General features: G+C 49.8%; 1 protein-coding gene across 1 annotated transcript in view; it reads left to right on the top strand.

The window, feature by feature from the left end:
- Positions 1 to 640: 640 nt before the first annotated feature.
- RASAL2 (RAS protein activator like 2) overlaps positions 641 to 24,861 on the top strand; it is a gene marked incomplete at its 3' end in the record, with an annotated part of 30,725 nt that continues 6,504 nt past the window's right edge. Inside the window, exons 1-10 of the mRNA XM_010149497.1 lie at positions 641 to 744; positions 9,277 to 9,430; positions 10,956 to 11,054; positions 11,825 to 12,379; positions 14,680 to 14,824; positions 18,023 to 18,167; positions 19,028 to 19,264; positions 19,945 to 20,146; positions 22,818 to 22,996; positions 23,926 to 24,787. Coding sequence (XP_010147799.1) covers positions 11,019 to 11,054; positions 11,825 to 12,379; positions 14,680 to 14,824; positions 18,023 to 18,167; positions 19,028 to 19,264; positions 19,945 to 20,146; positions 22,818 to 22,996; positions 23,926 to 24,787 — 2,361 coding nt within the window. The remainder of the gene's footprint in view (positions 745 to 9,276; positions 9,431 to 10,955; positions 11,055 to 11,824; positions 12,380 to 14,679; positions 14,825 to 18,022; positions 18,168 to 19,027; positions 19,265 to 19,944; positions 20,147 to 22,817; positions 22,997 to 23,925; positions 24,788 to 24,861) is intronic.

The raw sequence follows: 24,861 nt of genomic DNA, 5'->3' as shown, positions 1-24,861 counted from the left end.
GGACAACTGGAGTTCAATAGACAGATTACTTGAAGATTTGGTATTTTCAGGTCGTAGGTAGATTTTGGAGCTGAGCTTTGCTTCAGAGTGACACCAGGACTGGTAGCTGAATCACTAGTGTGTGAAACCTTTTGAAATTTTTAATTCTGGCTAGTGTGACTATTGAAATTACAAATTATTGTAAGATTTGCTTGCTATATTTGAATTTTAAAAAGGAAAACCTGGGTGTAACTGCTGGTGTAATGGAAGCTTATGATAAAAAACATCTCGTACACTTAATCTGACCAAAACCATGCTCTCTAAAGGGGAGGTGGGAATAAATACTGATGTCTGACTGCTCCTTCTGAAATGATAATTGTGGGATTTTTGGTCTCTTGTGTCATAGTTAGAATTCTTTGAAGTGCACCTGTAATGTGAGTAGTGCTAATTATTGCCATTTGAAGCCATCCCAAGCTGGAGCTGTCAGTGACCATCTAGCCCTGCCTTTCTCCCTGCTCAGAGGAATTCCAATGCATCACATCCTGTAACCGTGTCAGTGGGAATCACTGCTGAGTCCGGACTCAGTGACAGCGCTCTGATTGATTTCTTACTGGCATCGTTTTCCCTGTTTCACTTTTGCAACTTCTCGTTGTAGGGTTTCTTCAGTAAACGTCTGAAAGGGTCCATCAAGAGGACAAAGAGTCAGTCGAAGCTGGACAGGAACACGAGTTTCCGTCTCCCATCTCTCCGCAATGCTGATGACAGGTAAGGTTCAATGCATCTCCCAAAGCAGTCCCTCCTAATCCAGAGGCGCTTCTCAAAATCTACGTACACGCACTCACAGAGTGAGAGCAAGGAAGGGGATTTAGTGTTAAACTGGCAGATTTTGGGGACTGAATCCAGTATGTGAGAAGTTATTTAGTATACAGAGCACTACTGACAGAGGACTGAAAGCTTCTGCGGCTCTTAACAGCTGATAGAAAGTTCTGGTTTTTGTTCTGCATCTGTTTCAAATAAGGTACAGACTTGAAATTTCATGATCCAAGCCCGTGGGATTGATCGATTGGCTTTAGAGAAGCTCACCCCGATGCCTGCCCGCGGATCGGTGCGGTGCGGCCGGTCGGGTTGGTGTGAGCAGATCAGCTCGGCTCACCCCGGCACAGCCCAGCGACGTGTGGTGCAGTTCAAGTGCGTTAGCAATCCTTGGGAACGGCAGTCGATGGAGTATTAGTCCGGTTTTCAGGAAGCTCAGTAACTTCTGGCCATGCTAGTGCTCCGTGTGGTGTGTTCTTGCTTGGTTGGTTTTTGGCTGGCACTTCAGGCTGGGAAGGGATGGTGTATGAGGCAAGCAAAAGCTCTCACACGCAGGTTTGCCTGTTTGTATAGTCCCTTGATGGTTTTTATTACACATTACTTCGTGTTGCATTCCGCCATAGACCAGCAGGAGAAAGAGACTGAGTGAAAAATAGGTTGCCCTGTACTTAAGGCCACGGCAGGCTTCTGTGATTTTACATGGTTTAGTGCCTTTTCCCTTCCCCTTCAGCTGAGCTGAATTCATTAGTTGTATCTGTCACGCTGTGCTGCTTCCATCCATGGGGCTGTCTTCTCCATCTGAAAGGAAGCACCAGAAAATCACGGAGATAGCAAGGCTTGGGATCTTAGAGATCTGGTTAACTTCACGAGTTACAGAAGAGGCTCCTGCTTACCAAATGTGACTGATGACGGGGATGATGTTGCTCCTGTCGTAATAGTAACGTCCACCCGGTTTGGAGTAAAGCTTTGTTACAAATCCCTGTTTTCAGGGAGTTGCAGGATGCCTACAGAAAGCAACTCGCTGAGCACAAGCCTGTTCAGTAATGCCACCAAGTGATAAAGTACCTGTGATTTTTATCATTGTTTGTAACCTGCTACTTTTGTGATGCAAAAGCCTTTTTTTTCTGTAAATAATGTATTTGTCTCTCCCTGACGCGGTACTCCAGCTGGATGTGGACTGATGATACTTCCTTTTGTGGCATAAGGGAAATGCTGTCAATCTGGCAAAGCCAATAAATTTAGCTATAATTAATCCCTACAACTTTGGCTTAAGACATGATATTATACACGGCAAAGGCGCTTTTGCTTTAAAACCGGATCCCCCTGCGCTCCCTGTCAGTGTGGGCATAAATTGCCAGCTAGGCTGGAAGGAAACGTGGGTTGTCTCTCGCAAAGCATAAAATCCATGGCATGCGGTGACGGTGTTAAGCATAGCTGGTCTTGTTCTGTCAGTCCCTCTAAGTCTCCTTGGCACAGATTTAAAAAGGATCCAGGAGATGTAAAAAGGAGGATCCATGCGGGAATGAAGTGAGAGGTTCCAGTGACAGCGTGCACGCCGAGATTTGGGGACGGAGCCCTGGAAAGCCGGTGATGCGCAGGACATCAGACGGGGACAAGCCGGTGGTTGCTCTTCGCTTTCCATGTGGTCACCCTCCTCCTCTGGCCTTCTGCACTGGTCGTACAGCCGTGCGTCTCGCATCGGTAGGGCAGGAGATGGGACAGTGTTCTGGGCCTGTTGTCATTTGGTGTGGTCGCTTGCTATTAACGGAACAAAGCATTTCCATACCAGCCCGTGTGGTCTTCCTCCTTTCAGAGGTACGTGTGCTGGAGTGAACAGAGGGCACAGTTTGGAAGCACGGGAGATGGTTTGGGAGTGGCCAGGCTGTGTGGAAAGCAACTTGAGATGAAGTTTCTTTGGAGATAAATCTTTGCCCAAATGAGTATTGCTGGTGAAAAGCATGAGCCTGCGGCTCGGCTGGAAGCCTCGGGCTGCAGGTGAGCGTCACACAGCGCTGCCAAGTTCTTTTCGGAAAGAAAGCGTAAGGGCGCTACTCAACCTTGTAGTTACCTTTTGTTGGAAGAATTGCGGGTTCGGTGGAGTTCCCTCTGCGTTTGTGGTCTCATCGGGCAGTGCTCCAGTTGAATGTACCAACTTAGAAAGATTCTGGTGAGAGTTATTACTTTTCTAATGGTATTTTATAAATAAAACCATAAAAGAAATTCAGTTCCACTGCAAAGTGAAACTTGCCAAGAATTTCTCCCTTCCCTCCCATATGTTTCACTGTATCTAAGGGTGCCTGAAAAACGCAATTGATGGGTAGAGCAGCAGGAAAAACAACTCGGAAACCATGTGGGAATGAAGCACTGGAGATGAGGAACAGATTAGTATACTGGGAGGAGTTGGGCTGGAGGAAAGAGGAGGCTGAAAAGATTGGTTTGTGTTTAGAATTATGCTGTTATTTGGCATTTTTTCCAATGGGACAAATCAGCGACAACTGTTTCTGCCTGAAAGAAGATAACAGAGCAGCTGACTCCAAATTCATGCGAGGCAACTGCCGTTCTCTCACCTTCTGCTCTCCCTGCTTTCTGCGTGAGTCTCTCTTGCAGCACAAACTTTCCTGTCCTACGCGGGTGAGTCAGCCCTTTCCCGTTTGAAGCAGAGGTGATGTCATGGTGTTCACAGGTTTTCCGGGCCAGGGAGACTGATAGCATCTACCTTTTCTTGCTCTTGACAAACACAAGAGCCCTGCCTTCAAAGAAAGCTTCATATGGCTTTATAAATTGAAAGCCTGCAAGGATTAGAAGGAAACAGGGGCTGCTGTCATGGTGCTCTCACGTCCTTTTGAGGCGTTGGGGTCCTGTTAAGAAACAGATGTTTATCAACAATCATCTGTAAGATTCTGGAGTAAGGAAGATCCGTTATCCTGGTGCACATGGAGATTGGGGATGCTGTGACACTGCACGCTGTGCCGGCTGGTGACAGAGGATGGATGCTGCCTGTTCGGAGTCCATTGAAAACAGGACGGATTCGGGAATGCCGTAGGACGGAGTGATGGTGGTCAGCTGCAGATACTTTTTCGTGACCAGATTTCTCTGTTTCAGTGGAAAGCAATCGGCCAACCTGGCTTTTAACTTGGCCTCAGCGTGACTGGGTTAGCGGGTGAGGAGAGGGGAGACCTGTGGTGCCCCTCCAGTAACAAGCCTGCCGTGGGTCAGCATCCAGATGCCCTGTAGAAAACCCCAATCGTTCAGCCTGTAGTTGGCATCACTTGTATTACCTCAGGCTCAGGTTGTTTGCTGGGTGGTCTGTTGAGTTGAAAACTGGTGTTCTGTCTTTACAAGGCACTGACGTGAGAAGACTTGGACTCCGCTCGCCTGTAACCCACGCCAGATGTGAGAGACGCTCTTGAGACGTGCGGCATCTCGCTGGGTTATCGACAGCTCTCGCCGTGAGCCTGTCTGGCACCGTGTTACCCTCTCATCTTTCACAGCTTTGCTAGCCTGTTCCCACTGCGTTCTCTGAGCTCTGCAACCCACACATTCGTCTCTAATATTTTTCTCAGTGTCAGTAATATATAAAAGATGTAAAAAAGCATGAGAAAAGACTGAAGGAAAATTGCGTTCGAAAGGGGTGACCAAATTAACGTTTTGAGTGTGCGGCCAGGAATTTGAGAGTGGACCGACAGCCCTCGGCCCCGTTCTGTTTATGGCGAGGGAGCGGAGATGGTTGAGGCTGGCTGTATGTGGTCTGAGCGACTGCAGTAAAGCTCCGCGGACAGCTGGGAGGGTTTTGCCCTGTTGGGATTTACTGCCACGTGGGAATCCTCCTGCTTTACTAAAAGTCGTTTTATGGCATTATCAGATCGTCGTAGCCGGGCGCGCGATCCGCGGTGTGCTTGCTCGGGATGGGCTCCGGCAGGGTGCGGGGAAGGGGGTAGCCATGGCTCTGGGCTTCATGGTGAAACGCTACCGCTGCTCCAACGACGGCTTTTTCTACTTTCGGTGAGTTCTCGCTCCTCCCTCCCGGTTTCTGGCTGTGTTTTTCGTGTTCGTTCTAATTTAATGCCAGGTTGGGGGGGTAGGGGAAAGCTGGGTGATTTTTTATCCTGATTTTTTTTATCCCGATTTAGACGTAAGGATCAAATTCTGTGTTACACAATGCGTTATTAAGGCTTGACTCACTGGGAGCTTGGGCTCGGCGTATCTCCTGCGATCTGCGTGCTGGAGTATGGGGAAAGGGGAGGAGTGCTTTGTTTCCGGAGCGACGTCTCGCCCCTGTTGTGGTGAACATAGTTCTTTCAGCCAGTTTTTTCATTCCTCACGCAGTCGTCAGCTTCGCAGTGAAAACCGAACCCCTTCTCAGCGTTAAGCCTTCACCTTGGTGAGCGGCTGCTCTGTCCCTCTGCACGCTCACTTTGTAAAAACGTAATTGGCTTTTACACAAATCCCATGCTCCTCCGCAATTAATTCGCCTATAAATTGCGTGGCAGCGAGATGAAACCGGATCGGTTAAGCATCTCTGGTCCAGCGCACCGGAAGAATTTGGAAGGTGAATAGCAGAGTGAGGAGAACTGCCACCGTGAACCTGAGCAGCCTGTTGGGCTGTACCCTGGGAGCTGTCTGGCAGACAAGCTGCGATCCGTAGGGAGAGCAGGCAGGCGGGGAAGGGCTTTGCAAATCCCGGATTCAGACGGTGAGGCTTTGGGTAGGGCCTTGCATGGAAAGACCAGAACCTTAGTGCAAGGCTAAAGCCAGTGCTTAATTGCAGCCGAGCAGAACTTGCATCTGAGTAAGTTACCCTAAGTTTCTGATTTAAAAAAATATTAATAACGAAACTGGTTAGACTTGTAGAATTGTTGACCGAGTAATAGGATGTTGTGCTAATTGGCAGTTGGAAAACGAAGCGGGGGTGTGGTGCCTACCCAATGAACCCTTGCCCAGGGAAACCTGATGCTGCGGCGCTGGTCGAGCGCTCCCGTATCGCGGGGGATGCTGGCGGCCTTCGGGGCTGGGAATGCGGACGGCAGCGCTGAGCACAAAGGTTGCTGCCCGAGCTCTCTCCTGTGACTTTGCCAGCGGCTAAGTATTGGATTGAACTTTCTGGTCTTGGGGAGTGTCTCTAAACACCCGGGTGTTGTGCTGGAATTACCTGAAGCGTGCAGATGTACAGTTCCGCATCACACCGGTGGAGACATGGCTTTAGCCACCTGCTTGGGCTGAACAAAAACCTCGTTTTGGAGTTCTTTGCCTTCACACCAGTCTGGTAAAGGAAACAGATTATGGGATTCTGCTCCTTGGAAGTACGTTTTTTTTTTATCTTTTGGATTATTGACGTCCACAGGCTTGTTTTCCAAGCAATATAGTGCTCTCCCTGGGAAGCTCGGTAATGGAAAGTCTTTTGTGTTTTGTAGGTTGGTGTTCAAATAGGTCAAAATCAGCAGGAGATCTTCATACCCAGAGCAATTAGGATTTTAACCCTTTATCCCACAGGCCTTACAGGCAGTAGAATATAACCAAAGTCAGCTCATGGGCTGCAGTGTGCCGCGAGCGGCCACTGAAAGGCAGAGGTTTCCAGTTCCCGGCTTACAGCCGAGATTTCCCGTAGCGGGAAACTCCTGCATTATGGTGTGGAAGGAGAGAGGATCAGCCTGGGGCTGCGTCAGGGGGATGGGGGTGGTCAAGAGACCTTTTTTTGGTAGCAGCCTCCTGCTGCTGCCAGCTCAGTGGTTTGGGGCACTGGCTGGGCTCTGGTTTGGCAGGAAATCATGCAGCTCTGGAGAGTGGTACGCCAATGCATGTGAAAAGAGGGGAGAAGCTTAAAACAATCCCTGACATGTTCCTCCTCCACCTGCTTTTCCTAGTGGAAAAAAATTATGGGGAATTATCTGGTGCTGTTGGTAACTATTTGCTCTGATTCTTGGCCATCTTATTGTTGTGTGCAGGGGCAGGGAGAAAAAGCAACAGGAAAAATCAGTTGATCGTGGAGGTTAATGGTAATTTAAAACAGCATTTGATCATCTGAGGTTAATTGTAATTTAAAACAAGATTTGTGTTGTTAATGGAGCTGTTTAACAGAAACAGATTTGTACAAACAACCCTTCCCCCACCTTTTGCATGTGTGATCTTCCTGTTTACAGTAATCTGCTTGGCTGGGATTACCCCTCTCTCAACAGACACTCCAAGCAATACTCCTTTTGCCAGTAGCTTCCTACCTAATACAGGAGAGACCCCGTTAATCCAGCCCTGTGCTGGGCATGGGGAAGTAAGTTAGCGGCAGCTATGCGAAGGAAAGCCAGCAAGCAATTTGCTTTCATCATTACGAACAGCTTCAGAATATCAGATGAGGCTTTAAAGCAGCAGAGAACTGTTATTTCTGTATCGTTATTGCCTGTATTGATTGGCACGCTGCTGATTGAGGCACAAGTCACTGATCTGCTCTGTAGATCTGTCCATAGATGAATTATATACCGCGGTGCTTACAGATACGTGTGTTGGTAAACGCGTGCGGTTGCATCTAACCAGCGCCTTGGTGACGTTGCCGTGGTGTTTATGGAAGATAACGTGCCACTTCTGAGCCACTTAATGAGTTTATTGAGCTGTTTTAAATAACGCTAACTTCGAGGGATTGCTCAGAGAGACATTCTGCTGCCCCAGGAGCCTGGGCCAACGAAACGAACCGTGCTCCAGCTGGTCAGCAAACCCACGTGGTCAGAGCGATGGAGCAGGATAGATGCTACTACAGGATGTAACTTCCAAGGGGGGACGTGGAGACACGGCGTACGGTTGCTGTGTGTACCTGCCTTCACCCTGTCCCCAAGGGCTGTTCTGGGAAGACGCCCCGCTCTCTCCCCCCTGTTTAACTGGCCCGGTCTCGTTAAACTCATCACAGGAAGGGAAGAGGAGGGACTTCTTTCTGGAAAGGTCACCCTCCCCATGCCTGCTGCCTCGCCCAGCTGCCCCTCCCAATCCCCTTATGGGAGGCTGCGCCATGGCAACGCGCACCCCGCAACCTCTTTGTGCCACCCTTGGGGCCGGGTGGGAGCACAGCCAGTGAGAGGGATCGGCTGTGACTTTCCTCCTTGCCCTGGTGTATCTGCCGTGCATGATGCTCGTGTGGAATTTGTAACCTAAGGCTGGAGGAAGAACTCCGGGATTTTTGTGCCTTTCTTCCTCTGCCGGCAGGATTTGCTGCTGAGATGTAGCCCAGAGAAGGAAGCTGGGAAGGAAGGGCCGTGATTTGTGGCACCAAGTGGCTGTGCAGTTGTTTCATGTAGGTGTGCTTGATTTGTCTTACCCCACGTGCAGCCTCCGCTTACCTGCGACTCGTAGAATCTCTTCTTCTTCCTCCTTTACTTGCTAATTATTTCTCTTTTCCTCCTGTTCCTCGGTGCTCTTCCTCCTTGTTGGACATCTGTGAAGGCTTCGAGTTCCGGCTAGAGGGAATGTGTGCACATCGTTTGTCCTCTGAAGGAGACGTACTCGTCGTGCTTGAAGCATTGTATGACTTTATCGCAGAAACTCATAGTGTTGGCTCAGAGTTAGAAGGAGCAAACTTGAAACCACTGTAACCTATAAATTGAGCCTGTTTTCCAGTGCTGTTTGATGGCACAACTCCCTACTAGGCACAAATGTCCCATTAAATCCAATCGGGAGAAGAAAGGAAGTGTCAGACTGCATTTTATAGTGTTGCTGTTGGCTGCAAGAAGCTACGGCGTAGCACAGGGAGAGATACGTCTTTGGGAAGTGTTCGAGACACTTCGTCTGTGGTGGGGACAGAGACAAGACTGCCTTGATAGGAAGGCACTGGGGATCTGGGAGATGCCAGCTCTGGTAGAGCTCAGGGCAGTCCACTGAAAAAGAGCAGCGGTGGGGGTTGGTGAGGAGAATGGAGGTATGAAAAAAAATTGGCAACTGTTAAAAGTGGAAGAAGCAGCAGAAGAAAATGTAAAATTTAAATGTAGGTAATGGACTGGAGCAGTGTGAAATGGGAAATCACTTGCATGTTTGACTTCAGTGTAAAGGGTGTTAAGAAAAATCAAGTGTATTGTCGGGGGATCGCCTGCTCTCCTGAGAGTAGCTACCATTCTGCACGGGTGTAGAGATCGGTCTGCATCCTGCTGTGAGGACACGTTTACCTGGTGATCTCGGCAGTAGTAAATATTTCCAGTAATACATCCGAACCCATCTGTGGGGTTTCTTGACATTTCAGTGGTTCTGGAATTTTTGGTTTGCTCTTCTTTCCCTGATGGATCAGCATGTACAGTTTCTAGGTCAGTGGGAATGGACTTCCTGGGCTTGTGTTGGTGTATATTTCCTTCGGAGTCTGGGATTGCTGGCCTAATGTTATTTTCATAAGGTTTACAGACTAATTGTAGAAGCTGTTCTGAATAAACAACCGAGTCACAGCTTTCCCTGGGATCTTGCCAACTCTTTCCGGAATTGTGAGAAAAAACGATGTTTCCTTTCCCCGTCATTCTCCTCCAGGCCATGTGGGTTGCCAAAGCTGAAAGAGTCGCGTTCCCATGAGTCCCTACTGAGCCCAGGCAGTGCCGTGGAGGCCCTGGATCTTGGGTCAGAAGAAAAAGTCTTTGTCAAGCCACTGCACAGCAGTATCCTCGGACAAGACTACTGCTTTGAGGTAAGGAACGCTTTCCAAACACGCAGCCGGTTGTATCCTGACAGTGGGGTGAACCCTTGGAGCAGGCTGTTGGGAGACTTTGTAATTGGAGAACGGAGCAGCCGCTGCTCTCCTGAGGTTTGGGTGGGGGCTGTCAAACCAGCACGCAATTCTGAAGCCCTTGAGGCTAATGGCATCAGTCGCACAGAGGAGAGAAATCTTTTTCAATTACCATGTCTTCTAATTGAAAAATCTCTTTAATTTGATGCATATCTAAGCATTTGTAGCATGCAAACGTAGGGTTAAACATACTATTGTTGATAAGCTGTGTGTTCATCCTCTCCAAATTCACCTACACTTAAATTTACAAAATATACCGTAACAGAGGGATGTGATTTCCAGCCAGAGCCCCCTTGCGTTACCTCAGCCCGTTCTCCACGTGCTAAAGGGGAACCTTCCATAACTGCAGACGCCCTGTTGCACCAAGGAGCAGGATGCTGAGGATCCTCTTGCTGTTTCCGTGCAGCACTGCGGGGCTCCCAGCTTTCCCTCGGAACCGGGCTGTTGGTGCGAGCACAGTCCCTGCCTGGCAGGACGAGCAGCGTAGCCGTGCGCGCTGTTGGGATGTCGAGGCTGGCGTCATCTGCCGGGGCAGGGCCGGGTGACACTCTCTTCAGCAGAATTAGTCAGATGCATCTGCACTTCTAGAACAAAGATCTGTTTACAGCCTGGAAAACTGCTCTGGCACAAAACCAGCATATCAGGCCCTTCTCCCTCGGGATGTATCCAGGAACTGTTCCTGCTCGCTTTGGTCTCGTTCTTCTGGTCGGAAGCATTCCCCAGCCTGCTGAGGTTTGGGGAGTCGAGTGAAAAACCTGGCAGCGACTTAGCACTTTGAGCTGCTGCCTCAAAGTGCTCTTTAATTGTGTGCACAGACGAGTGGAAGGAGTAAACGAAGCGTGTCGGGCCACGTAACAAACCGAGGTGGTTCCCTCCTGCGCGAGAGCAGAGCCGTGTGTGGCGCTGGGTGTCCGGGCGGGATCAGCGCACGACTCCTTCGGCTTGTTTCAGGATGTTGCTGTATATATGGACCTTCGGAAATATTGTGTAGTTATGGAAGACGCCGCTTCCAGTGTGTTTGGCCTTTGTGTTAATACACTGTTAGTTCTGTCTGTCTTTACAGTGTTAGTAACCAAATCATCTGCCTCTGGGACTTAACGAGGAAAGCTGCAAATATTTAATAGCTATGGATCGATTAACAAGTGTTTAAAAAAAAAGTGAACTGGTTGATTAAAGCCTTGTTTAAAAGCCTGTAAGAGGAGCTTCTGGTTCTCCTCATGCATTCATTTAGTTTTACATTAATTTGAACTGATTTTTTCCTCTCTCTGTTTTGTGTGTCTTTTAGCCTCTCTGCCTTCTAGGGTCCCATGTTGTTTTCCTGCCTTTTTCCTATTTCCTTCACTGCTTCTCTTCTTCCTTGCTTTTTGCAGCCTCTTCCATGTCTCCTAGGCTTGCCTGCACTCAGCCTGTCACTTCTCTGTTCCAGGTAACCTACTCCAGTGGCAGTAAATGCTTCAGTTGTTCCTCTGCAGCAGAGAGGGACAAGTGGATGGAAAACCTACGCCGAACAGTGCAGCCGAATAAGGTAATCAAAGCCGCGCAAATAAGATTACTGGGGGAATGGAGGTGGGGTGATTGGATTTTAGTTCAGTGTACCAGGGCTTCCCACAGATACATCCTCAGTTAATTTAGTCTGGGGAGACGGCCGCTCGTCAGTGCTGGGGACTGTTCCAGTGAGTGCAGCAGGTCAAGGCTGTAATGAATAAATACACTGCTTCCCGATCCCGGCCCCCGTGCCCCCTTCTGATGTGTCAGGCTGGATTTCCGACACCGTGCACCTCAGGAGGATGGGATGTGGCTTCCTAGGGTTCATGTTTTTCTGGGGGGAAGGAATTTGAGACGGGGCGAGAAGGGGCATCAAGTGATTGATCCAGCTGGAGACGTCTGGTAAGTCACCTCCGTAGCTGGCATTACCGCCTCCGAGGGGCAGGCTAACAGGGCTCTGGGGGTGGTTCAGGAGAGGAAAGACTACAGCCTGCCACACCAGTCTAGCAGCTTTGGAGGGGCTCCTGTGCAGAATGTTTGATTTCTAAAGCATTTCAAATACAGCTTCTTGAGAAGAAAAAGCTTCCAGCCCCCACCTTTGACGTACTAGAGACAGCCCTTTGCCTCTGTTGTAGAAAATGTCTGATTTTCCAGAGGTTCTGGTTCTCTGAAGATCAGAGAATCCGATTCTGAATGCTGACTCCGTCCCTACCTTGGACACAAAAGGCAGCCCTTTGCTGCTGCTGTAGAAGACAGAATAGTCCGTTTTTAAGGATTGTGAATCAAAGCTGAGCTCTTTCTTCTGCACAGGACAACTGCCGTCGAGCTGAAAATGTGCTCCGTCTCTGGATCATTGAGGCAAAGGACCTGGCCCCCAAGAAGAAATACTTCTGCGAGCTGTGCCTTGATGACACTCTCTTTGCCCGCACCACCAGCAAAACGAAAGCGGATAACATCTTCTGGGGAGAGCACTTTGAGTTCTACAGCCTCCCACCTCTTCACAGCATCACGGTGCACATCTACAAGGATGTGGAGAAGAAGAAGAAGAAGGACAAGAACAATTACGTAGGCCTGGTCAACATTCCCACGGCCAGCGTGACTGGTCGCCAGTTTGTGGAAAAATGGTACCCCGTCAGCACCCCTACACCCAACAAAGGGAAATCGGGGGGCCCTTCCATTCGGATCAAGTCCCGTTATCAGACCATCACCATCTTGCCCATGGAGCAATACAAAGAATTTGCAGAGTTTGTGACGAGCAACTACACGATGCTGTGCTCTGTGCTGGAACCCGTCATCAGCGTGAGGAATAAGGAGGAGATGGCTTGTGCGTTGGTGCACATTCTTCAGAGCACTGGCAGAGCCAAGGTAAGAGCAGGCGGCTCCTGTTCCAGCGGCTCCCTCACGCTGCTCTGAGGCGATCTTTGGGAAGTGGGAAGCCTGGGCTGGCATGGCCATTAGCAGCAGCAGGAGGGGCTTGATGGGGTAAAGCTGAGAAAAGGGGCTCAAAAGTACTTGGAAAGGCTTGGACAAGTGCACCTACCAGGGAGGCATGGAGGTAGGCGCGACGCCGACCGGGGTTGAGTTGATACAGAGGCGGAAGACGCTGTGTAGAAAGTATAAGCATGAGGAGTGCATAACTTCGGGTTATTCTGGGAAGCTAGGGCCTGCACTGGAGCATTCAGGACCTTTCCTCTATTTCCAAAATCACGGTACGGAGGTTAGTAAAGCAGAGAGTTACTCCCATAAATAAATCTCTGATACGGTGAGCGGCAGGGTGCCGCTGTAGATTCAGTGCTAAGTCAGCTAATCAATGCTTACATTGATTTGGTCAGCGTTTGAACAGCCATTTGGAGAATCCATACTCGGTTAATGGTGATCCCACCTGCCCCAAGGATGTTGTTAGGACTTCTGGGTGCACACTGATGGTTCTCTGTGAGGCAGCAGTTGGAGTGAGCCTCTGTTTCTTTGAATAGATTGCAGGAGAATATCCTGTAGGTCCTGGGAAATTCTGAGAAGCATTAGCAAGCATTGATTTATCGGGATGCTGCCTGCCAAGTGGGTGTGTGAGTAGTACCAAGCTGTAACCGGCTTCTTCCAGTAATGCCACCTAGAGCAAGTTAAGCACGTCCGAACACAAGTTAGAGGGCTGGAGACGCGGAAGGATGGCTGTAAGCAACATCCAAGGGACAGCCTAATTAAACGGCTCCGGGAAGGTCCTTTTATGTTTACATAACCGTGTGCCACTCTCTGCCGTTCCCTTGACCCAAACCTCTGAAAGGCCGGTGCTGTGTGACTGTGTGTGGTAGGAACTCTTTCCTTACCGAGCTGTTTGTCTCATCAAGCAAAGCTGGTAGGTGGGATGGCTCCTGTAGGGCTGTGTGGAAATCCTCCTGGAAAGCAGGCTCCGGATTCCTGCAGTGCTCGTTGCCCCAGGTAGATAAAGTATTGTTATGGCTTTGCCTTCCCAGTGCCTGAAGGTTTGAACCTTTGCTTACTGGAAGCAGCGAGCAGCTGGGGCTGCCATAACCCACACTGCAAGAGGGTACACTTCCAGGTCGCACTGTGGGTGCTGGTGATGCAACTGGATGGTCCCACTTTGTGCCAGGTGAAAATGCTTCTCTCCAATTTTGCTGGAAAGAAACAGCAGTCATAGATGGGAAAGCAGGAGTACCCAATTTAATTTTGATCTATATTTATGTTCCATAATTTGCTGTCTATTTTGCGCTCACAGTGGCAGCGCGTTGCGGCTTCTGTCGTTAATGGGATTACACAACCTTGCTACAGCGCTCTGAACCGGTGTTTGCAGCACAACCAGCAAGTCACAGTTCAGCCCTAATCCAGGGCATTTCTGGGGTTGGGGTTTGTGTTTTGGTTTTTTTTTTTGAACAGTTAAAAAAGACGGGGGGAGAAATAAGCTTCACTGTGCTTCCTTTCCTGGAGAACTTTGTGATGGCTGGAATAAGAGCTTGTAAAATATCGAGTATCTCATGTGAAATGCTGAGTGTCCTCCTTGACTCACATGAAATTATGGCTTCAGGAAATAAGCATTACTGTAGAATTAGGCCCTATATCAAGAGGTTATTCACTGTATCAAGACTTCCTGATAGTTCCTGCCTGGGCCTTGGAATACAGTTCAAGTTAAGCCATGTAGATCCACTGCAAATTAACTTCCTTCACCCTGCACCAGTTGTGGTTTGTGAGTTTAATTTATATAAGACATTCTTCTTGTTTAAATTTCACCAAGCTGTGAGAACTTGTGCCTGACTTCCATTTTGGGTTTCTAAATCCAAGTTTGTATGCAGTATTCTGTATTAAAAGGTACACATCACATCACATTTCCTTTCAGCAGACGAGGCTGCTGATAAACAGGCTGGGGAGGGTTTCTCTGTTCAGGATCTGAACTGAAACACAAGCTTGGCTGTTGAGGTTTTCCTTTGGAGACTTTCGCTTCTCCCTGTATAATTTGTGACCTGTATAATCAACCCAAGAGGAGCCCTAGCTGTTTCCTTGGCCCATACTCCATGTAGCATCTGCACCCCTTGTCCCAAGCTGAGGACTTATTCCCGTAACCCTCTGGCTCCTCTGTTTATCCTTCCTTCGTGGAGCTGCAGTCAGCCTGGCATGGCTGAGTCCGGTTAAAATAACCTCTGGCCCTTTTTCTTCAGGACTTCTTGACAGATTTAGTGATGTCCGAGGTCGATCGCTGTGGGGAGCATGACGTCTTGATCTTCAGGGAGAACACGCTTGCTACCAAAGCTATTGAGGAATACCTGAAGTTGGTGGGGCAGAAGTATCTCCACGACGCACTAGGTAAGAACGTGCCTGTCTGTCGCCTGTTGGCATTGCAAGGGCTAACCCTGACCTGTCTGCAGTGTAACCGGAGCCCTGCGCATCTAGGAACGCGGGATGGGAACGGCCTCAGTGCTCAGCCCAGGTGTCTAGTATCCAGATAGCAAAATATCTGTTGTCTTATCTTGATGCCCTTCCTCCACACAGAGGAAGATGCTCGTTGGTGCCCACAGGAGTACCACCCAAGGGAAGGCAAATTTGCTTTGATACAGCTGAGTCCCTCCTGAAGTTGGTATCGCCAGAGTATGTTGTTCTGGGTAACCGTCTCGTGGTCTCTGATTGTGGTGAAGAGCTGTAGTAGTGCAGTCGATCTGTGGGCAACGGTGGTTGTTCCGTCTGACGGATCAACAGGCTTAGAAAAGGGGTTTTGACACAGCATAACAGCGGAAGTTGAGCCCGATACCTTGTGTTGTGGTGCCGGGAATGAAACTGGTATCATGTGCAGTGCAGTTAGGTGGAGATTGCAGAAGGGGTTAGAAATGGTGAAGCATGTATTTCACTTCATCTCCTTTTATGCTAAAGAAGCTCCTGCACTTGGTGGCTGAAGTGCCACCATCGCGGGGGTTAGATATACACGGGGGGTATCTGGTTGACGACCAGAGTTCTCATCCATGAGTGCGTGTTGCTGGGGCATCTCCAGTCAAGTACCAAGTGGTAAGCCTGAGATGTCCAGGCTATACCTTGGGTTGAATGCAGGTAGCACTAGAAAATTCATTTCCAGGTGCTTCAGCTGCAGCTATTTGTAGTGCTGGCATGCTCCAGGGCGACTTCCTCAGCCCTTACCTTTGCCACGAGCAATTAATTCATAAGCAGTTGGGTTAACCTTTGAGACGGGTGCCTTGCCCTGACAAGAATCCCTAGACACACATGGCCGGAGGGAGTGAGGCTGCAGGGCTACCGAGCAGGAGAGGGAGGTGCAGGCTGCCTAGGGAGCCTCCTGCCTGTGTTTATCCAAAGGACTCTCACTAAACCTGCATGGCCACCCCGTGATGTCCTACTCCATTTCCCCCATGGGGTCCTCATGTCCACAGTTTTGTGCCAGGGTGGATTCTGTTGACTGTATTATTGTCCCCTATCCACCCAAAAAGGTTCTGCTGTAGCCGTAAGCCGCTGCTTTGGGAATGACTGTCCCTGCAACTAATATGGCAATAAAGAGGACCAAAAATGTGCATGTTCTTCCGAAGAAACTCCCAGCCTCCTACAGCCAGCTTCTACCAACTCCACACAATCTTTGTTACCCACAATTGCACAATGAGCTACCCAGCCCCCTCTTAGTTTTTGGCTGAAGGAAGCTTTGGAAATCGATGTAAGAGAAACAAGATCAGGCCAAAGCCCAGTCCCACACCACATCCTTTCACCAAAAAAAAGCAGGAGCTTGCTTTCCCAGCAGTCTCGCTTGTCCTCAGCAATCCCAGATGCTGGCAAGCCATCAAGGGCAGAGTTGGCTAAATTAGTGCTCCAAGGGTCAGTGTAGTCATTCTGATTATATGTGTGTTGGCCAGTTCTGAAGCGTAACGAGCCCGTTCAGGTAGTCTTATTCTCACGGATGGAACTGCCACGCACCAGTCGCAGTCCTAGGCTCTTGATCGTGCGGAGGAAGGAGCAGCATGCCACTCTCTACTGTGTTTTTCAGGAGCCAGAGCCGTCAGCTGTGGGACCAGTACGTTACATTTGATTGCAAGCTCCTTAATGTGCAGTAATTACATAAAAATATTGTAAAATTAATCACTTCCAATACATCATTCAGAGCGTTGGTGCTGAGTGATAAAGTTGTAAATCACAGCCATGAGAGATGGAAAATCCCCCTAAGGTCATCCAGCTTGTCTGTAGCTCAGGGCAGGACTGCTCGTGACAGCGTGCCCATCTGATTCTCTGTCAGGCTTTAAATGTCACTTTGCTCAGGTGCCGTGTCCTTTGGCAGGACTAACAGCGTTACGCTTGGCGTTAGCCATTTAATGCATCTGTAAGAGCGTCTTCACGTATGGTCAAGGCAGGGTCTTGTGGACCACAAAGTTTCAAATGTGTTAAAGGAAAAAACCCCAAATTACCCAGTAAGCAACAGTTAAACCAGAACTGGCTCAACAGAAGTGATGCCGAGAGTTTTGCAAATACGTGATCTAGACGCCCTCAGCAGAAATTTTTTGGACCCCTGCAGAAAAAACCCCGCACTTGAAGAAACTGTGCTTCCTGCTTTGGTTGCAAGAATATTTTGGGCTTGAGATTCGGTGGGAGGAGGAGGGTTGGGAGGTGTTTAAAGGTTTTTATGAAAACAAAGACAAAAAACCAACCCCCCTTCTGCACAAACAAGCCTTGTGGCATTAGCTCGGAGCCAGCGAAATCATCTGAGGAGATGAACTTAAAAGGCATTGAATCATTACATGAAGGAATAAAGAGTTTTTCCTAGTGCACAACAGCAGATTAAAAACCACCCCGTGTGCTAGCATTTGCAGGAGGAAGGCTAGTGAGTCGTTGGCTCTGATATCCCCAAGGGAACTTCATCGGGTTTTGCAAGTGCCCAGTTTGGGTTGTGATGCCGTAAGAGAAGGATGACGGAAATACGGAGGGTGTTCAAAGATGCAGGCTATGAAGGTGGTGTAAGGTGTTGGGAAAATCAGTGTCTAGCTAGCACTCGGGTATTCCTCTTACTCAAAAGCAAGGTGGCACTTCTTAAAATTAAAACAAACAAACAAACCAACGTTAAATCTAGAACTAATAAAAATCAGTAACATTGCCAAATGTATTTCCTGGGAAAATTATGAAGACAAATGGCACAGCTTCATTGTTAAGGCTGTGGATAATGTTATCGTTGATCCCACAGTTTGAATACAAAGCCAAATCCTGTTCTTCAGGCTGGAAGTGAAGTGTGTGCAGGGGTTGCAAGCGCAGCCATCCTGTCTGCACCTCTCCTTGGGGGCAGCGGGGGCACGGGAAGCTGAAGCAGCTGAGCACCAGCTGTCTGATCCCCTCCGAGAAGTGCTCTGTTGCCAAAGAGCTGGGAGGAGTCGTGTCCCCAACATCTGGTGTCTGGAGGCCATGTTGCATACGCCGGGAGCAGGAGAGGCAGTTGCCAAGGAAAGGCATAAGCAGGATTGAAAGGTGTGTCAAGGAGGCTTTTCATGTGACTACCCTGGTTTTGAGCATCCTCTTCCCTTTTTCCAGGCGAGTTTATCAAGGCTTTGTACGAGTCAGATGAAAACTGTGAAGTAGATCCCAGCAAATGTTCATCCAGTGAATTGACAGATCATCAGAGCAACCTGAAAATGTGCTGTGAGCTGGCCTTCTGCAAGATTATCAATTCCTACTGGTGAGGCATCTCCCCTCCCTGTCTCCCCCAGCAGGGATTTGCTTACAGGGTGCCCGTTCCTCCTCTGAAGGTCAGAAGGCAGCAGCCGTACAGGGAAATGGCTCAGAGCCACGTGTGTTCTGGCACTGCCTTCGTTTCCTTTCCTTTCCTCACCACTTCCCGTATTGCTGAGGGAACTTGTGCCCAAACTGCAGCATTCCAGTCCCACACGCCATACCTGACAGGAGCTTCTGCTGAAATGCTTTGCCAAGGGAACACATGCTGAGCTGTGGCTGAGTAAAGTGAGAAGAGAACAGCTTAGCTTGGACTTGGAATGAAAACCTGAACGTTTTGATGTCTATAGAAAACCTGCAGAGCTTCAGATCTGTAGAACCGAGCCGAAACCGCAGGGAGGAAACGCGGGCAGGGAGATCTCTGTTCATCTCTCCTTCTGAGCAGTGGTGGGAGAAGGGCCTTTGGAGCACAGGAGAAATACCGAGCGAGCATAACAAGCAAAGAGTTTCAGATACGGAGAGGAGCTCGGTTTGGTTCAGTACTCCAACACCCTGTTTGCTCTGGGGTGGCGATGGATAAGCAGCTCTCAGCTTGTCTATCAGCGTGTCTGAGAATGGCTTCACTTAACATACGCGACCAAGGGACGCTTTACAGGCTACTTAAGTACCACCAGATTAAGTGGGGATCTAAGAATAGATGCCTAATGACATTCCCTGGCCTCGAGAGAGAAGAGGGGGCGGGGGGAGGAGGGGAACAAAGGGATGATGGTGTTTTCTCACAGATCATCTTTTCAGGGGATTCTGAGTTTGAACTCGAGGCATCTCATCGCCCCTGTGATTTTTATGTCCCGGCTTATTGTTTTCCAGCGTATTCCCTCGTGAGCTGAAGGAGGTATTTGCATCTTGGAAGCAGCAGTGCCTGAGCAGGGGCAAGCAGGACATCAGCGAACGCCTGATCAGTGCCTCCCTCTTCCTCCGCTTCCTCTGCCCCGCCATCATGTCCCCCAGCCTCTTCAGCCTCATGCAGGAGTATCCTGACGACCGGACCTCTCGCACACTCACGCTCATTGCTAAAGTCATTCAGAATCTCGCCAATTTTGCTAAGTAGGTGGTGGCAGTAGCACTGAAAGCTGTGCCTCGGGGGGTGCAAGTCACTGCAGGTTACTCTGGAGCAAGGAGAGACCTGCTTGGGAGTCCTGTTGGCAGGCACCCGATCCTCTGTCAACTTCAGAAGAGGAGGAAACTCCTCTCTCCTATGTGAAGCTGTTCCCCGTGAGACACCTGGGAGCTTGATAAATTCTCCTTTTCACACGCAGATTTGGGCTGTGTCGAATTCGGTAGAGGGGACAGTATAAAACCAGGAAGAGCCATGCAGTAGCATGTGTGTGTGTGTGCTGCCTCAAAAGGAAAAAAGCCTCTTCCCACCAAGGACAGTGATCTTCCTCCTTTCTTCGTCCCAGATGTCCAGCTGAACCGTACAAAGGGGATGGCATGTCTCTTACAGGGGAGGAGATGCAGAGAAGGGGAGAAGAGAAAGGGTGTCCATGGAGGAAGGGGGGAGAGATGTGTTAGCCCTCAATCATAATATGAGCAGTGAGTTACTAATATTGAAATAAGCCCAAGAAAGCAGTGAATAACTTCAATTCTCTGTAATTTTTTTCTCCCAGAGTAAATCTGCAGAAAGGCAGGTCTGAAGTGAAGCATTTGTTGCTGTCTGTAGGCACTTGCACTCTGTTTGATGTTGGGGTGACTGACTGGGGTTTCCCCCCTCCTCTCGCTGGCAGGTTTGGTAATAAGGAAGAGTACATGGCCTTCATGAATGACTTCTTGGAACACGAATGGGGAGGAATGAAGCGTTTTCTCCTGGAGATCTCTAATCCAGATACCATCTCAAACATGCCTGGATTTGAGGGCTACATCGACCTGGGCAGAGAGCTCTCCGTTTTGCATTCCCTCCTATGGGAGGTTGTGTCCCAGCTTGATAAGGTAAAGCAGGCCGGAGGCCCGGGGGGGCGAATCCAGCGATTGTATCGTAGCAACAGTAAACACGAGGAAACATCAAGGGAGCAGCTGAAGCCTGCTTTGGGGAGAAAAAGCTTTGGAGAGGAATGTTTGCGCGTGGGATTTCGCAATTGTTCTTGGCGTCAGGGCCCAGAGCAGGGCACGTGAGGCGGCTGGGCTCCAAGCAGTGCAGGCACTTTGCAGAGCCTTAAGGCCGGGTGTTCAAGGGTGGAGAGGGCAGCGCTCAAAAGTAAACCTGGAATTCCCTGAGCGGCCAGTCCCTTCTCATCAGTGAGCTGCAAAAAAGGCGGGGGGGGTGTGCTTGGACAGAAAATGAAATGCAGCGCCCCTTTTGGGGCGAACGGAGGTGCTTTGCTGGGCACCAGGCTGTGCCCATCTCTGGTGGGGTAACGTGTTGGCCACGCAGATCTGTTCTCATTAAGGACCTGATCCAAAGCCTGCTGGGATGTTCTCATTTCTGTAGGCTTTGGATTAGTTTGCAATACACAAGAGGGTGCCAGGTAAAAATCTGGTTCCCTGCTCAGTTTTATCCTGGCAAGAAAACCCAAGATTCTTTCTGCTGTGGATGTGCTGGGATCATACACATTGTCCAGATTCCGTTACGTTGATCGCAGTGACATGGCCAACAAGCAGCATTGCTTCTGTTTGGCTGTAGAAGTAGAAAAGGCAGTAGGTTGCTCTTCTTTAGCGGCGTAGCTTTGCAGGATCCAAAATCATTAAAACCTTAATAGCAAAGGTGGCTGATAAGACCCAGAAAAGCTGCGCTGTGAGTCTGGTTTTTTATTTTTTTGGCAAGTGCTTGGAACCGTTCCACAGCTCAGCTTCTAGAGGTGCATTATTTTGTCCATATTCCATTTATATTGTTTGCTCTTCTGAAACTGGAGAGGTGAGGTGAATTGCAACGTACTCTTAATACTTTTATTGCGTTGAGGTTTGCCAGAAGAGTTATTTGTTGGGTATCTATTTTCTCACAGTACATTACTTAAAACCAAAAAACCTGAGCTTGTTGCATCAGAGTAAATTGCAGTGTCCTTGACTCAAAAGGACAGTATCTATTCCTCTTAGTTAATCGTAGTTTGATAACAGCGGGTGGTCTTGGTTTTCCCTCTCCCCCATACCTGCACGCAGCGTACATTCAAAGTGTTGCAGCCAGCAAAGTCAGCTATAAAGATGGTTGGGCAGCCTCAGGAAAACAGGCAAAGTGACTCCAAAGACCGGATCCTCCATTTCCACAAACTGGGGTAAACCCACCAGGGCAGGGAGTGTCGCTATCTGGTCAGGCGTCAGGTCAAGAGAAACCCAGCTTCAGCCTTCGACGTGCAAACGGATCTTTGGGCTTGGTGCTAGTTACTGTGAGCTGCCCTCCGGGTGCAGCGGTCTGAGTGTCTTGGGCAGTGAGGAAGGGGGCCAGACCTGGATAAAGAGTCAAACCGGATCTGCTTTGCCCTTTCTGTGGGTTAGATGCCTGGATCCATCCTAACAGGCCTCTGGGAGCTGGGATGGGTTTGCTAAGCAGAGAGTTAAGTGGGGAATTACCCTGCTGTACTGTGGGTAGTGACTGGGAAATGATGGGAGAAGTCACCCCCGAGATTTGAATGTCCACAGGGAAATGCTGTATGAAAATGTCTGTAAAGAGACCTTTCTCGGGATGCCAGCTGCCCCAGTACCCGCTTGCAGGAAAAATAAGGATATTTTTGGAAAAACATTTTAGCAGACTTTTACTTGCTTATAAATGTCCAGCATTTCTCCCTCCTTCCTGCAGTCCCCAGGGCCCGAAGATGCCCTGTGGTTGGTATAACCAGCAGAGACCCGAAGAGGGGAGAAGGATAAAGAGCTGGAACAAGCAGCCTTCCTTGCCAGAAGGTCAGCTGCTCTCATCCTAGGCCTGGCCAGCACTGAGCTAGCGCGTTATTGAACAAGAAGCTACACATTTAGTCCCAGGCTGATGGGATAATGCTGGGATGAGGATCATGGATTTTTTTGTGCAGGTTTTTTTCACTTCTAGGTAGGGGAGAACATGCTGATTGTTGATGAGAGGGGGCTGCAGAAGATGGCATCAGTGTAGGATGCCAAAAGCGAAAGGGTTATGATACGAAAACCTTCCCTTTCCCCATGTCCCTCAACCCTTGCGATTCTCTCATGATCCCTCTGAATGCCGCATCCCCTCGTCTGTTGGCATGCATTTCCTTTACCACATGACACCCTTTGCCTGGAAAGTTCCCCCCATTAGCCAAATCTGTGGTCTTTGTATGCCCTTTAATGAGTAGACACCGTAGTTTTCACTTTGACCTCACCCACCCTGGACTGAGTTCGCTTTGCATGATAGTTTTGCATTGGAATGGCAATAGTTTTGTTTTTATTGAGCATGATTTTTTATTTTTGGGGGTCAATCCTAATTTCTTTTCTATTTCCTTTTCTTTCCTCAATGTCTGCTGCACCCCGTTTCGTCTCCTCCATCCATCTCGTCGCCGTGGTTACGCTGCTCCGTAACACTGCATTACGGTCCTGGCACACCCGCACACAACCACCCACCCTCCTTCCTTCCACCTCCACCCCTCCGCCTCTGTGCACCAAAAAAACCTGGCGGATGTCGCGGTGCTTGTTGTCCAATTAGGGTGAAAATTCCTTCCTACAGGCGACCGTGGCAAAACTGGGACCTCTTCCTCGTATTCTTGCCGATATCACCAAATCAATGACCAACCCTACGCCGATACAGCAGCAGCTGAGGCGTTTCACTGAGCACAGCTCTAGTCCAAACGTCAGTGGCAGTCTCTCCTCAGGGCTTCAGAAGATATTTGAGGACCCCACTGATGGGTATGTACCAGCCAGAGCTCAGGGGAAGGGGTGGGAATCGGTATTTTAAACCTGTGAAGAGCTGAGTGCTCCGTCACCGGAACTGTCTGCCCAGGGCAGCGGTAGGAGCGGGGTGCTTGGGCCTCCGTCGTGGGGAATGCACAATCCCAGTAGGAGTGCACAGGGTGGACTGGAGAGCTGAGGTTTTTTGACTTCCCCACGACTCAGACATCCCTGGGAGCCAGTGACTTTGGCTGCAAACACCAGCCTTGCAATTTGGTGCCAGTCAGCGTCCAGATGCACAGGCAGCCGTAACGTTTATCTCCCGCTAATGAAAAAACTGGGCTACAGATGGAAGTTGTTGCCCATGGAATAGCAGAACCGGCCCCTCCTCTGTCTAGCGCAGCATTCCTCGCACTGTCGTAGCTGTTAGGCTGGAGCGAGAGGCTGTGATGTGGCAGAACTGCCAAGGAGCTTGGCTGCTGTGGCCTCGGAGCAGTTTCTGTGCCATCAGGTAGGAGGGCCAGTTCGGACACACGTCTGCCCTCAGAGCTTCCGTCTGGATCCACAGGAGCCGGCACACAACTCCTGTTGATCTTCAGACAGCCACAACGTGTAATGCTGGCGAAGGGTTAATTGGGATCTGAGTTGCTCTCAAGTCTTGCCGGGGACCCAAGTATCTAAGGGGCTGGCGTTGGTGGGAATGAGCTGCATTTCACCTGTGAAAAACAGAGATGAAGCACTTCTTGAATCAAATGTAATTCTTCAGGATAAGCGGTAATTAAGGAAGAGTGTGTTCCGACTTGAACACAAAGAGCTCGTAAAGGGAAATCTGGTTCGTTGAAGCTCTCAGTTCGGGGGAGGTTAAATGAGGTAGAAAGACTTCTGGGGACAGATCTCTCAGGGTCTTGGCTGCTTAAAAATTAACCAAATCCTTTTCCACTCCACAGTGACATGCATAAGCTGAAGTCTCCAACCCAGGAAAACGTAGACGGATATTTTAGGGGCAAGACCTTACTGTTGGTTCAGCAAGCATCCACCCAGAGCATGACCTACTCGGATAAGGATGAACGGGAAAGCGTCTTACCCAATGGACGCAGCGTCTCTCTCATGGACCTTCAAGATCCTCACACGGCTCACAGCGACCACGCTTCTGTTCTGCACGACGTGCCTTTGCGCCTGGCCGGCAGCCAGCTCTCCATCACGCAGGTCGCCAGCATCAAGCAGCTGTGGGACACTCAGAGCACGCCCCAGAGCGCTCCCCAGGTGAGGAGGCCCCTGCACCCGGCTCTGAACCAGCAGGGCAGCCTCCAGCCTCTGTCCTTCCAAAACCCCGTGTACCACCTCAACAACCCAACCCCGCCGATGCCGAAGGCCTCCGTGGACTCCAGCCTGGAGAACCTGAGCACGGCCAGCTCCCGGAGCCGAAGCAACAGCGAAGACTTCAAACTCAGCGGCCCCAGCAACAGCAGCATGGAGGACTTCACCAAGCGCAGCACGCAGAGCGAGGACTTCTCCCGGCGCCACACGGTCCCGGACAAGCACGTCCCCATCGCGCTGCCCCGCCAGAACAGCAGCAGCCAAGCCCAGATCCGCAAAATGGACCAAACCGGGCTGGGCGCCAGGGCCAAGGCCCCGCAGTCCCTGCCGCACAGCGCTTCCTTGCGGAGCACGGGCAGCATGTCTGCCGCGTCGGGGGCCGTGGGGACCGAGCCTGTTCAGAACGGGAGCCGGTCCCGGCAGCAGTCATCATCCTCAAGAGAGAGCCCTGTGCCGAAGGTGAGGGCAATCCAGAGACAGCAAACGCAGCAGGTGAGAAAAGCCTTTTCCCAGGCGCTTTCTGCTTTGATGTTAGCCGATCGCGGCGTTGATGCTTTTGTGCGAGT

Source organism: Eurypyga helias, unplaced genomic scaffold, assembly GCF_000690775.1.
Source record: "Eurypyga helias isolate BGI_N326 unplaced genomic scaffold, ASM69077v1 scaffold28413, whole genome shotgun sequence".
Classification (NCBI taxonomy): Eukaryota; Metazoa; Chordata; class Aves; order Eurypygiformes; family Eurypygidae; genus Eurypyga; species Eurypyga helias.
Note: the sequence above shows the minus strand (reverse complement) of the source record. Positions and strands in the feature narration are given on the sequence as shown.